Source organism: Mauremys mutica, chromosome 9 (genome assembly GCF_020497125.1).
Source record: "Mauremys mutica isolate MM-2020 ecotype Southern chromosome 9, ASM2049712v1, whole genome shotgun sequence".
Taxonomy (NCBI): domain Eukaryota; kingdom Metazoa; phylum Chordata; order Testudines; family Geoemydidae; genus Mauremys; species Mauremys mutica.
This window is the reverse complement of record NC_059080.1, coordinates 49278437-49293055: the sequence shown is the minus strand read 5'-3', so window position 1 is coordinate 49293055 and position 14619 is coordinate 49278437. Positions and strand designations below refer to the sequence as shown.

General features: G+C 44.3%; 1 protein-coding gene across 4 annotated transcripts in view; it reads left to right on the top strand.

Moving 5' to 3' along the window:
• The window catches only part of THAP4 (THAP domain containing 4), a 75277-nt gene that overhangs the window by 13616 nt on the left and 47042 nt on the right, over positions 1 to 14619 (top strand). The window contains exon 1 of one of the 4 annotated variants that reach the window (XM_045030353.1): positions 1740 to 1869. The exons of the other annotated variants lie outside the window; for them this stretch is intronic. Within the exon in view, the coding sequence (XP_044886288.1) occupies positions 1845 to 1869 (25 nt within the window). The 5' untranslated portion in view covers positions 1740 to 1844. Of the gene's footprint in view, positions 1 to 1739; positions 1870 to 14619 lie in introns of those variants that run through there. 4 annotated transcript variants of the gene reach the window in all.

The window sequence follows — 14619 nt, the reverse complement described above, 5'->3', positions numbered from 1 at the left end:
GCTAGTAGTACATGTCACTAAAACCCTTTAACAGGCTTGTGATTGGTACCTTTTGGTGCATATTTTTATACTCTTTGTGTGTCAATATAATATAATGCCTTTAAACTGCTAGACAAATTTTTTAGGTTTACATAATTTGTCTTAATATATTTTTAATAAATTCACCTTTGTTGGAACTCCTACAAATGAGCTTCTTATAAAATTGGTCCTTTGAAAGATGCTTTGCCCTAATTTAGTAAGCACCCTGACTGATTTTTCTGAAATACATGTGCTGTATATTGGAGGACAAGAATCAAACTTTTTTAATAGGAGTTCTGAAAATTGCCAGATCTAATATTTTTTCCAAGATAGAAAGCAATATGTAGATAATCAAACAAATTCTAAGTGATTATAAATTGTTTAATGCGTAAAGTTTACATTGGTAAAGTTTTAACTGCTGTCCATAAATCTTAAAGAAGAGTTTATTTTAATCTTAGCATTCTGTTGGCATGTACCACCTACTCACGCTTCTCTCTTCTTGTTTATATAGTATTAAAAAAACCCTAATAAAACTGCAGCCAACTGTCGAGTTGGGCAGTTTATATTTTGTATGCGTGCTGAGGGTAGATTGATACACAAAGCTAAATTGAGAGTGCTTTTCATTTCCTGAGAATCACATAAAGGAGACCGCATAATTTATCAGTTAAATAATAATACTATTGGAATAGAGAACATGAATGAGGTAATATATTTAATTGTACACCTGCTGGGGGTGGAAGAGACAAGTTTTTGAGCTACCTAGAGTTCTTCTTCAGGTCTGTGTGGCCATGAATGACAGCTTGGGAAATAAGCAGTTAAGGCTGAAACATTGCTTTGTTTTGTCTGAACTCTGAATTGGGAAGGGCATGTCTCCCTTACCACAGCAGTTTTATCAGTTTGCATCTCAGTCAGAATGTGGTATATTTCCAGTGAAAATGTACAGCCAAACTTGCATGTTTCTTTTCTAAACATATGGCCTATGAGGGTGTATGTAAGGTGACTAGGCAGACTCACTTTGGAGGTTGATTATGCTAATTATTTTATGCCCCGGTTCCAGTACAGCAAGCCAGCTGGCTGACCTCCCCTGTTCCCTGGCACTCTGCCACCTCACTAAAACTGCTGGCGCCAAGATGAACCTTACACCCATCTGCAACTGGCCCCCAGCACGGAGTCCCCCTATTGAATTGTCATATATTCTGACATGTATTGGAGTTTGGGGTTCCTCATAGCCCAGAATGTGCCAGTGTGAGAGTCTGGGATCTGAAGTGTTCAAGATTTTACTGTATGTCAGAGCATGTAGTAAATCATTTGATAGGTGCCAGAGTCCTAGAAAAAGGCAGCTGGCACCAAAATTCATCTCCTGAGGGAGAGTAAAGATCGGGGGGAAGAAATAAAGATCTAAAGCATGGGGGAAATGCTGCTGAAAAGTAGTGGAGGGTCAGGAGAGAAGGAGAATGTTATGAACAGCCTGCTCTGATTGGAGACAATTACTGCCAAATCCTCTTGTCCTGCTTGAAGGCTTCTCTTAACTACCAAATCCTTCCACACCTTGCCCCCTTTGACTATATTTAGAGCAGTCCAGGTTTTCTGTTTTGAAGGTTGGGTCATGCTAATTGTGCAACTGTTGTGTATCAGGTCGGTTACTTTTGTAAGCGCCTGTTTTAAATTAAACTACAACTCCCAGCAGACACTGGGATAACATTCTCACCTAATCATGAGATCATTTCCTATATTACCATCTTATCAACCAAGTCCAAAACATTTCCTGGTGAACAAGGAAAGATTAGGGAGCTAAGGTGAGCAGTCTAAAAATAACCCTGAAGAATATGGCCAGCAGTGCAGCAACCACAGGTATGGTTAAATGCAGCTAAAATACTGTATTTATTAGTCAAAGAGTTAAAATTCTATCATTCAAAGGTTTTTGCTTCACTGGAATCCCTTTTGAATCTAGTGTTTTCTTTTGTGAAGGCTGTGTTATTAAAAACAAAAACAGGGAAAAATTGATTCACATCTGAAGCTACCTGAATTATTTGAAAAATCAGTATAACATTTAGACTTCCTCCAAGTTAGATTTGTTTTAGAAGTCTTACTAAACCTAATATACATACATTAGCGTTCATAATTCTTGTACTTGAATGAAAACAGTTTTGGGTGAATTGGATGGCTTTTGAGATTGGTAATACTAATAGGATATAAATGTGGGGCTTTTATTTTTGTGCACTAGTTGAATCTGACACCTCTTCGGTGGGTTGTGTGAAGTGAGCAGGTGTTCCCAATCCAGAACTGGGTTAGCATTACAAAGCCAGTCAGTAAAATCCATGCCTTTATTGATGGTGTCAGAGGCCAAGAGTTGAATGATCCTGGAGGCTGAACACTCTCATCCCTTTAAATAGTTGCTCCAAATCAGGGCAGTAGCACATTGCTGGGGCAGTGGCGGGATGTTGCCCTGCTGATTCCTCTGCAATACCTGTTCTATGGACAAAGGGAGGGTCTTAGTCTCTGAGGTTGTCTGGCATAAACCTGTCATCAGCACTAAATTAATTTAAAATTTAATTTAATTTAAAAAAAACAGAATGCAGGGCTCCAGATTGATGCTAGAATGAGCTGAAAATTAATCTATCTCTGACCCGATAGTCTCAGGACGTAGCAAAATCGGACATCACTTTTTGTGATCTTGCTTCTTTAATGTAGGAATGTGTGTTAGGAGTTGGATGGGAGGGATATCAGACAATTATATCCAATGTGAAACCTCCCCTTCCTTTCACTAGACTGTATCTCCTCTAGCTCAACCAGAAGCTATGAGCTTGATGCAGCAATTGCTGGGTGAAATTTGATAGCCTGTGTTATGCAGCAGGACAGACTAGATGATCAAAATGGACTCTTCTTGCCTTAACGTGTATGAAACTAGGGAAAGATTTGAAAATCCCTCACACTGTGTGCTGGTGTTGAGACACCCTAATAGCTATGGGGGGGCAGTTCAGCAAATGTTTAGGAGGGGGGATTTGTTCAGTGAATTTGTTCAGTTCAAGACTATAACAGGGTTTAAAAAAGAATTAGATAAATTCATGGAGGATAAATTCATCAATGGCTATTAGCCAGTCTGGGCAGGGATGGTGTCTCTGTTTGCCAGAGACTGGGAGACAGGGCATGGATCCCTTGATGATTATCTGTTCTGTTCATTCCCTCCGGAGGACCTGGAATTGGCCACTGTCAGAAGACAGGATACTGGGCTAGATGGACCTTTGGTCTGACCCAGTATGGCCATTCTTATGTTCTCTACCTTAAAAGGGTGTAGTGAGGATAAATACATTAAAGATTGTGAGGTGCTCAGATATACAGTGATGGGGAACATATAAGTACCCAAGGGCTTGTCTAAGCAGGGAAATTTACCAAAACTTCTATCATGAAATAACCTATTTCACAATAACAAGTCTGGAATAACTCCCCGTGTGGACACTCTGTTTTGGAATAAAAGTGATTTTTATTTTTGAGCAATTACTTCACTTTGGAAGCACACTAATTAATCTGGAATAAAGCATCCGCATGGGGAGCTATTCTGCAATAGTTACTTTGGTCAATTTCCCTGTGTAGACCAGCCCCAAGATAAATAGAACAAGTGGATGCGACAAACATTAAGAGGGATGGGAAAAGGAGGACAAGGGTGTCAGTGATAAGAATGTGTTAACATAGGTTAATTTTGTACACAGGTTGATGGTTTTGAATCTTTTAAAGATTTAAAATACACACACACACACGCACGCACACACAGTATCACCAGTTTTCTTCAGATGAATAATCCTGTCCTCCTTCCCCTAGTTAAACTGTCTAGGTTTTTATGTTGCATCTATCACCATAGTATTTGATTGGAATTTCTATTCACAGATGTGGCCCTCAGGCCAAAAAGTTTTCCCACCCCTGCTTTAGGATGTTGGGGAGTTCCAAAATATGTAATTTTAACATTTTTTCTATATTCTGTGCTGCCAGAGAATTAGTACTTGCAGGCTGCAGACGTCATAAAGTCTTCTTGCAGAATTTTGATATGGTATGTTATAGCACATGCTTACCCTGGTTATGTAATCTTCATTCAGAACAAAATACACATTTTGTGAATGTTTAAAAATGGGGATGGAGTTTGATAGTTCTGTAACATTGCAGAGGCAGGAAAGGAGAATGACTAGTCACAGAGTAGTGGAAACCAGTCAGAAGGATAGGGATTATCTCTGCCTCAGTATGAGTCTGGAAGCTTGGGGACTGCACTGGCTCCTATAGCAAAACGAAAGGAGTCACTCACTATTAAGCTTGTTTTTGGTGTAGGTGGGAATTTGACATCAAGGCCTGTCTTTGAATGGGAAAGATCAGATGACAGTTTTTCTGTGAATTTTGAGTGGTGAGGTGATAAAGCACCTTGTTTGTTTAATTTGGGAGGGGAAATGGGAACCAGGAGATCTTGGCATAGCCTGTCTGTCAATAGGGAGTGGATTTGGTGATTGGGTTAGGAGTGTTGCGGACCTCATGGCTTCTCAAAGTGGGAAGGAGCAGAAATTGTATACCTGGTGAACAGCCAGGCTAGGAATACTGGAGTTGATCAATGGAGATACATGCATGGGGGGGGAGGAGGGTGTAGGGGATGCTGCGACAGTGTGTAGGGAAGGGAAGAAGCAGTAGCAGTGTGCATAGAAAGAGAGTTAATAACACTGGGAGAAGATGAAAATATGCAAGGGGGGAAGTATACCTACAGTGGGGGAGCAGTATGGAGGAGGTCAATAATAGCTAAACTAACATCACAGTGAATTCCCTTGTCATTTCAACAGAGGAGGATATCTTCAAATTTAAGTTGTGTTCTGTGGTCAGTCTGCAGCGCGCATGCATGCATGCACCTTTAATTTTTCAGTGGACATGGTTTTCACAGATTCCAAGTTCAGAAGGGACCATTGTGTTACTCTAGTCCAGGGGTCGGCAACCTTTCAGAAGTGCTGTGCCGAGTCTTCATTTATTCGCTCTAATTTAATACATTTTAACATTTTTAGAAGGTCTCTTTCTATAAGTCTATAATATATAACTAAACTATTGTTGTATGTAAAGTAAATAAGATTTTTAAAATGTTTAAGAAGCTTCATTTAAAATTAAATTAAAATGCAGAACCCCCGGACTGGTGGCTAGGATCTGGGCAGCGTGAGTGCCACTGAAAATCAGCTTGAGTGCCGCCTTCGGCACACATGCCATAGGTTGCCTACCCCCGCTCTAGTCTGACCTGTATAATGCAAGCAATACAGCTTCCCAAAATAATTCCTAGAGCACATCTTTTAGAAGAAACATCCAGTCTTAATTTAAAAATTGCCAGTGATGGAGAATCCATCATGACCCTTAGTAAGTTGTTCCACTGGTTAATTACCCTGACTAGTTGGGGTGAGTGGGGCTAGAAGACTGAGCATTTTATCTTTTCCTGGCTTTTTCTGGCCTATTTCACCACCACTATGCATGTCATGTTAAGTAATTGGGAGAAGACAGTGAGTTTATAGGTTTTATTATGTCTTTACTGCATCACATGATCACACACTCTATGGATTATACTACTGATGGATTTCATCTCAGTGTTTCATGTCTGATGTCCAGAATGTTAGCAGTTCTCTTCTATGCAACAAAGTCCTTAAACTAAAATTCACATTCCCCAGTACTGAGAGGCATCTTTAGATAATGCAGCTAGTAGAATGTTTGTTTGCAAGAGTCCTGCTTGAAGCTTAGCTCCATAATAAGGAAAATATTTGTCACCTCTTTAGAGTGATTCCTCTAAACAAGGATTTCATTGATAACACTAATATTTAAACCAAAACAACCCAGCATCCCAGAGATACATTTCCCTTTTCTTTGCAAACACCACTTTATGTTCTACCACAAGAGTCATCTAGCTCTGCTCACCCTAACCATGATCCCACAGGCAGTTAGCCTCCCTCTTAAAGTACTCCACCCTTCACTTACTATACAAACTATAGTACAGATCAGCTGGTGAGAAAACCAGCATAAGCCAGTTCAGACATATATAATAATTCACGTTCCAGGGAAATACTTTATTTCAGCTCCATTAAACTCCCAGGCTTTTTAAATCAGTTTTGTCACCAAATAATGCAAGCTGTTAGCAAGGGTGAAGAATTTACCAATATCTCTTCAGCTGAAGAGTGAAGTCTGCTAGGCATTCCCTCTGCAATGTAAAACAATAAAGCACTTGTACTTAATTCTAAGGTGTTCTCAATCAACCTTCTATCTTAATCATTTGTTTAAAAACTTACTGCATCTTTCTTGCTCTTCTCCTACCCTCTTTTCCATCCTGGCTTCACTCCACTTTCCTTTCCTTCCTGTCATAGATCATGGTTTATCCCTTTTTCCTTTGTTTTCATTGTCAGTTAGCTTATTTTCTCTCTTTCCTCCACTGCTTTATATCATTTCCCTATATTGTGTTCTCCGCTGCTGCCTCTATTTTCTGCTGCTTCTTTTTTCTCCCATTTCTTCCCCCCCTCTCAATTTCTCAGTCTCTGTCTTTTAAAATCATACATCTCTTTTCTAATTCATTCCATCAGCCTCTGTCTCTCTTACTCCCTTACACACCAGCCCAACTCATTTACCTCCATCCACTCACACACAAGGCTTACATCAGGGAACTAAATCTGCTTGCCAAAAGACTGATGCAAAAGATTTGAGGGCATCATCGCCCAGAGGCAACATCAAGGTGTGAAATAAACCTGTGCTCCAGCTGCTGGGAAAGGTTTGTGTGCTGAAATTCTTAATGATGCTGTCCCTGGACTTTACTCAGGGGCTTTGTCTTTCAAATCCTCTGTGGGGTAGTAGGTGCCTGATAAACTTGAATCCCCAAACTCCTCTGACTACTCAGGAGAAAGAGCATTCTTTTGCTTCTCCCTCCACCTCCCACCCTAGAATCTGCCGACTGCTTCAAAGATGGATGAAATATTTGCTCCTCCTCTCTCCCTTCTAGCTACAACAAGCGGGTGGGGGAGGAGTGTTGTTTTTGTTCATCTGCTGCTCTGTCTTTCCTCTGCCTCTAGCTTTTGAGAGGAGGATGGGTCTCCACTGCTCTTTCCCTGCTATAGCCTCTGTTTTGGAGTCTTCATGCCCCATTAGTGACTCCTCTGTCTGCCTTTGCAGCCACTTCTAGTTTTCCCAAGCAGCACAATGCATGAATGATTCTTGTCAGTTTCACTGCTGTCCACAAGGTTCTGAATTATAGCAGTTATTACTCTGCAATTTGGTGCTTTCCCAAGGTACAGCAACGACAATTAAAGCTGTCTGTCTGCAGACTTAGGAAGACGTGACTGCATAAATTTTTTCTTGGTTTACATCTGGAAAGTTATTTTCACAAACTTAAGGGCTAGAAACCCAATTGAAAAAATAAATATATTCTGCAGAAGTTGATGACGCTTGCCCAGAAAATCTATGTACTCTCCCCAGGCATGTAAATGTTTAAAGAAATAGTAATTAGGAACAATAAAATTACTCCTCGCACCTTGTGCCTGACTCCTCCCTGAAGCCATTTCTTCCATCCATCAGGTACAGTCTGCCTCTTGATCTAGAAATGCTGGGGAGGGGAGTCAGAGAAAGTTTAAACTTATTCTGTTGCAAACCCCTCTGCATAGTAATGAAGCTGAAGTGTATTCCAGGTTAATGTTCTTCAGTTTCAGAAAATAGGTATCTCTTTTCACACAGTCAAAAACTGAAATTCACTGCTTGCTTTGATCTTTTTCACAGAAGAGAGGACTTTGAATTGCTGCAATATCACTTGCTCCACTAGTGGGGAGCAAAAGCCTATGCTGCAGAGGCAATGGTTCCCAAAGCTTCCCTGTTCACTTAAACCTGGGTCTTTTCCTGTTACAAAGTGCAAAGAGAGCACTCAACAGGGAGGAGGGATCGGAGCGCAGTATACACTTTCAGCAAGCAGGAGGCAAATATCTATTTGGCAGGATATCAGCACTCTTTTGACTCACTAATTTGTGCACTCAGAGAGAAGGTGGAAAGAAAAGATCTTTCTTAGGGTATGTCTACACTACCAGAGTAGTTCGATTCTACTTAAATCGAACTTGTGGAACCGACCTTACAAAGTCGAACGTGTGTATCCAGACTAAGGACAGTAATTCGACTTTGTGAGTCCACACTAACGGGGCAAGCGTCGACATTGGAAGCGGTGCACTGTGGGCAGCTATCTCACAGTTCCCGCAGTCCCCGCTGCCCATTGGAATTCTGGGTAGAGCCCCCAATGCCTGCTGGGGGAAAAAATGTGTTGAGGGTGGTTTTGGGTAACTGTCGTCATTCAACCGTCACTCCCGCTGGCGGGCAATCAGTTCGCGCACTTTTCTGGTGAGTGACAGCGCGGACGCCACAGCACTGCGAGCATGTAGCCCGCTGTGATCATCACTGCAGTTATGGCCGTTGTCAACTCCTCGCACCTTATCGTCCACCTTTTTCACAGTCAGATGCTGAGAAATCGGGCGAGGAGGCTACGGCAGAGTGGTGAGGACATGAAGTCTCAGAGTGGCACAAACCTCTCACAAAGCAAGGGACCCCGCACTGTGGACATCATGGTGGCAATGGGTCATGTTCATGCTGTGGAACGGCGATTCTGGGCCCGGGAAACAAGCACGGACTGGTGGGACCGCATAGTGCTGCAGGTCTGGGATGAATCACAGTGGCTGCGAAACTTTAGGATGCGTAAGGGAACTTTCCTTGAACTGTGTGAGTTGCTGTCTCCTGCCCTGAAGCGCAAGGACACCCGCATGCGAGCAGCCCTGACTGTGCAGAAGCGAGTGGCCATAGCCCTCTGGAAACTTGCAACGCCAGACAGCTACCGGTCAGCAGCGAACCACTTTGGCGTGGGCAAATCTACCGTGGGGGTTGCTGTGTTGCAAGTAGCCAAAGCAATCGTTGAGCTACTGCTCTCAAAAGTAGTGACCCTGGGAAACGTTCAGGTCATCATAGATGGCTTTGCCGCGATGGGATTCCCAAACTGCGGTGGGGCTATAGATGGAACTCACATCCCTATCCTGGGACCGGACCACCAGGCCAGCCAGTATATTAACCGAAAGGGCTACTTTTCAATGGTGCTGCAAGCACTGGTGGACCATAGGGGACGTTTTACCAACATCAACGTCGGATGGCCGGGCAAGGTTCATGACGCGCGTGTTTTCAGGAACTCTGGTCTGTTTAGACGCCTGCAGGAAGGTATTTTCTTCCCGGACCACAAAATAACTGTTGGGGATGTGGAGATGCCTATAGTGATCCTTGGGGACCCAGCCTACCCGCTAATGCCCTGGCTCATGAAGCCCTATACAGGCGCCCTGGACAGTGACAAAGAACTCTTCAACTACCGGTTGAGCAAGTGCAGAATGGTGGTGGAGTGTGCTTTTGGACGTCTCAAGGGGAGATGGAGAAGCTTACTGACTCGCTCAGATCTCAGCGAAACCAATATCCCCATTGTTATTGCAGCTTGCTGTGTGCTCCACAATCTCTGTGAGAGCAAGGGGGAGACCTTTATGGCGGGGTGGGAGGTTGAGGCAAATAGCCTGGCTGCTGATTACGCCCAGCCAGACAGCCATGCGATTAGAAGAGCCCAGCGGGAAGCGCTGTGCATCCGGGAGGCTTTGAAAGCTAGGTTCCTCAGGGAGCAGGGTAACCTGTGATTATTAAGTTTGTTTACAGAGAAGCTGAACCTGCCCCCGTTTCTTTACCCAGCTAATGTTGACTATCCTCTGCAGTTACATACCCCATTCACCCCGTTCCTCCCCCCTTCCAACGCACGCTTAAAAATAAAATACATGGAACTTTGTTAATGAACACCGTTTTCTTTATTACTGATTTAGCGGTACAGGGTTGAAACTGGGATGCAGACTGTGGTGGGTAGGGTGTGGAGTGATGTAAAGACCGCTTCTAAACTCCAGGAATGACAGGCTCCTGCTCCTAGAGCCGTCCGCAGTGGCCGACTGGTTGTTTCAACGGAGCCTGCCACCCCTCCTTTTCGGGACTCTGTGTGTGGGGGCTATGTGACTTTGTGGCGGGGGAGGATGGTTACAGATCCCCTGCTGCATGGCTCTGTGATCCAGGATAAGGACCGCTGCATAAGATCTCTAACCGCCCTCCCCCGCCACAAAGTCACATAGCCCCCCCACCACAGAACATGAAAACCACCTCCCAGACTGACCAGGGTGCCTAGTGACTGCACTGTGTGTGTGACCTGCTGCTGAACCTGCCCCCATGTCTGTACCCTGGTAAAGGTGACTGTCCTGTCCAATTACCAACCCCCTTCCCCCCCTTCAAACACAGTCTTCTCTAAAAGAACAGGACGGAACCAGTAATTAACAGAAAAGTATTTTTTATTATCAACTAGACAGTTAGGGGATGAAACTGGGACGGGGGCTTGGGTGAGGCAGGAAGGAAAGGGCTAATCAAAATTTTGGGAAGGAGAGCCTTTTTGTAATTGCACACTCTGCAGAGGTGGAGTGACAGTTTTCACGGCCCCTCCCGCCCCTCCTTCTCGTTACTTTGGGTGAGGGGGGTATGGGAGTTTGTGGCGGGGGAGGGCGGTTAGAGATAGACTGCAGTGGGGCTCTGTCCTCCTGCCTGCGGTCCTGCAGTAAACGGAGCGTGTCCGTTTGCTCCCTCATTAGTCCAAGCAGCGTTTGAGTCTCCTGTTGGTCTTCCTGGTGCCACCTGTCCTCCCGTTCGCTGTGTGAGCGCTGGTACTGCGACACGTTCTCCCTCCACTGTGTCTGCTGGGCCGCCTCAGCTCGGGAGCAGCCCATAAGTTCTGAGAACATCTCGTCCCGTGTCCTTTTCTTTCGCCGCCTAATCTGCGCCAGCCTCTGTGAGGGGAATGCCGGGGTGGGTCGGGAGATAGTCGCAGCTGTGTGATGGGACAAAGGGAGTGAATTCCTTACAAAGATACATTTTTGCGAACAATGAACATAGTCTAGTCTGTCTCTGTGAACAAGACCATGCACAGCACCAATCTCATGCACACTCAGGACTAGTTCGAATTTTTGGCCTTCGCATTCAGTGCCTGGGGTCTTGCACTGGAGATCAGACAAGCGGGGCAGGACAGCAGAATTCGTGGAGCGGGCAGACATGGTAAGCCGTAGACTTTTGGCTGCTTAACACTTAATTTATAGCAGTGCCCTCCTTTCACGGTCAAAGCAATGCTCCTAGCCTGTCCCACCCCCTCGCGGCTGTCCCCGGGAAAGATCCCTGTATGCTGCCCCTGTCCCGCCTCTACCACGTGGCTGTAAACTGCCGGTTATAGCTATGTAAAGGAACAGGCAAGCAGTCCCAATACTAACATTCCCCTAATTCAAAGCAGACCACCATGAGCGACATCACCCTGCGGAGGATCAGTGAGACAGAGAAAGACCGCATGCTGCGTGAAAGCTAGCATAAACTAGGGCCTTATGCCGCCATGCTCGTCGAGGCAATGATACCCGAGTACCTGATGATAGCCTGGCGCAGAAAAGTGTGCTACCACGGAGGACACAATAAGGCCACTTTCCCCAGGTACCTCATGCGGAGGCTTTTTGATTATCTCCAGGAGACTTTCGTGGAGATCTCCGAAGAGGATTTCTTTTCTATCCCCATTCATATTGACCGTCTTTTCAGATAGTTAATATTCCTGTTCTGTTAAAAATAAATGTTTTCACGTTTAAAGCACTTACCGACTGATCCTTCCCCTGATTCAGGGTCCGGGATAGCGGCTGGGGAGGGTTGGTAGGGGATCTCCGTGAGGGTGATGAAGAGATCCTGGCTGTCGGGGAAATCAGCGTTGTAAGCGCTTTCGACTGCCTCGTCCTCGTCATCTCCTTCCTCATCTTCCCCGTCCACGAACATCTCCGAGGAACTGGCCGTTGACACTATCTCATCCTCAGCGTCCACGGTCAGTGGTGGGGTAGTGGTGGCGGCCGACCTAGAATGGAATGCAATGCCTCGTAGAAGCGGCATGTCTGGGGCTGGGATCCGGAGCGTCCATTTGCCGCTTTGATCTTCTGGTAGCCTTGTCTCAGGTCCTTGATTTTCACGCGGCACTGCGTTGTATCCCGGCTGTATCCTCTCTCTGTTATGGTTTTGGAGATCTTCTCGTAGATCTTCGCATTCCGTTTTTTGGAGCGCAGCTCCGAAAGCACAGACTCATCGCCCCACACAGCGATCAGATCCAAGACTTCCCGGTCAGTCCATGCTGGGGCCCTCTTTCTATTCTGAGATTGCATGGACACCTCTGCTGGAGAGCTCTGCATCGTTGCCAGTGCTGCTGAGCTTGCCACGATGTCCAAACAGGAAATGAGATTCAAACTGGCCAGACAGGAAAAGGAATTCAAATTTTCCCGGGGCTTTTCCTGTGTGGCTGGTCAGAGCATCCGAGCTCGGACTGCTGTCCAGAGCGTCAACAGAGTGGTGCACTGTGGGATAGCTCCCGGAGCTATTAGCGTCAAATTCCATCCACACCTACCCTAATTTGACATGGCCATGTCGAATTTAGCGCTACTCCCCTCGTCAGGGAGGAGTACAGAAATCGAACTAAAGAGACCTGTATGTCGAACTAAATAGCTTCGTTGTGTGGACGGGTGCAGGGTTAATTCGATTTAACGCTGCTAAATTCGACATAACCTCCTAGTGTAGACCAGCCCTTAGAAAACTGTCCTGCCATGGAGGGCTTTGATCTTAGGGTTTTCTATAGCACCCATCACCATAGCTAAAAAAAATTTGATTGTGTGTATGTTTATTTACAACATGTCAAATAATGTGGAGAGCCTGCAGATATTATTCCCTGTATAAGTAAAAAGTCAGCATCTAAAAATGTGAAATATAAACATTTAATGTTTCCCTGTTTGAGAACCCCTTATCAATAGTACTGTCAGCTGTGAAGAGTGCAAACTGATATGACAATCTTTGCAAACTATTGCTATAGTTCTATAGTAATCCAGTCAACCTCACTGTGGGATCTGATGTGAATATCTTGTTGTTCTATCTCAGTGTGTTTCAGGAGAATGAAATGTAATTAGGGGCATTACATTTGTTTTAAAACTGTTTTAACACTCGCTAAACTTGAGGCGAGAGAACATAAAAACGGCCATACTGGGTCAGACCAAAGGTCCATCTAGCCCACTATCCTGTCTTCCAACAGTGGCCAATGCAAGGTGACCCAGAGGGAACAGGTAATCCAGTGATCCATCCCCTGTCGCTCATTCCCAGCTTCTGGCAAACAGAGGCTAGGGACACCATTCTTGCCCATCCTGGATAATAGCCATTGATGGACCTATCCTCCATGAATTTATCTAGTTCTTTTTTTTAATCCTGTTATAGTCTTGGCCTTCACGATATCCACAGACAAGGAGTTCCACAGGTTGACTGTGCGTTGTGTGAAAAAATACTTCCTTTTGTTTGTTTTAAACCTGCTGCCTATTAATTTCATTTGGTGACCCCTAGTTCTTGTGTTATGAGAAGTAAATAACACTTCCTTATTTACTTTCTCCACACCAGTCACGATTTTATAGACTTCTATCATATCCCTCCTTAGTTGGCTTTTTTCCAAGCTGCAAAGTCACAGTCTTGTTTATCTCTCTTCATATGTCCTTTTCTGAACCTTTTTTGAGATGGAACGACCACATCTGCACACAGTATTCAAGATGTGGGCGTACCATGGATTTATATAGAGGCAGTATGATATTTTCTACCGTCTTATCTATCCCTTTCTTAATGATTCCCAACATTCTGTTCGCTTTTTTGACTGCCGCTGCACATTGAGTGGATGTTTTCAGAGAATTATCCACAGTGACCTCAAGATCTCTTTCTTGAGTGGTAACAGCTAATTTAGACTCCATCATTTTATGTGTATAGTTGGGATTACGTTTTCCAATGTGCATTACTTTGCATTTATCAACACTGAATTTCATCTGCCATTTTGTTTCCCAATCACCCAGTTTTGAGAGATCCTTTTGTAGCTCTTAACAGTCTGCCCGGGACTTAACTATCTTGAGAGTGTTGTATCATCTGCAAATTTTGCCATGTCACTGTTTACCCCTTTTTTCCAGATCATTTATGAATATGTTGAATAGGACTGGTCCCAGTACAGACCGCTGGGGGACACCAGTATTTACGGCTCCCATTCTGAAAACTGACCATTTATTCTTACTCTTTGTTTCCTGTCTTTTAACCAGTTACTAATCCATGAGAGAACCTTCCCTCTTATCCCTTGACTGCTTACTTTGCTTAAGAGCCTTTGTCAAAGGCTTCCTGAAAATCTAAATACACTATATCCACTGGATCCCGCTTGTCCACAAGCTTGTTGACCCCCTCAAAGAATTTTAGTAGATTGGTGAAGCATGATTTCCCTTTAGAAAAACCACCTTGACTATTCCCCAACAAATTATGTTCATCTGTGTGTCTGACAATTTTGCTCTTTACCATAGTTTCAAACAGTTTGCCCGGTACTGAAGTCAGGCTTACCGGCCTGTAATTGTCGGCATCACCTCTGGAGCCCTTTTTAAAAATTGGCATCACATTAGCTATCCTCCAGTCTTTTGGTACAGAAGCTGAGACCCCACAAGAAGAGAGACCCCA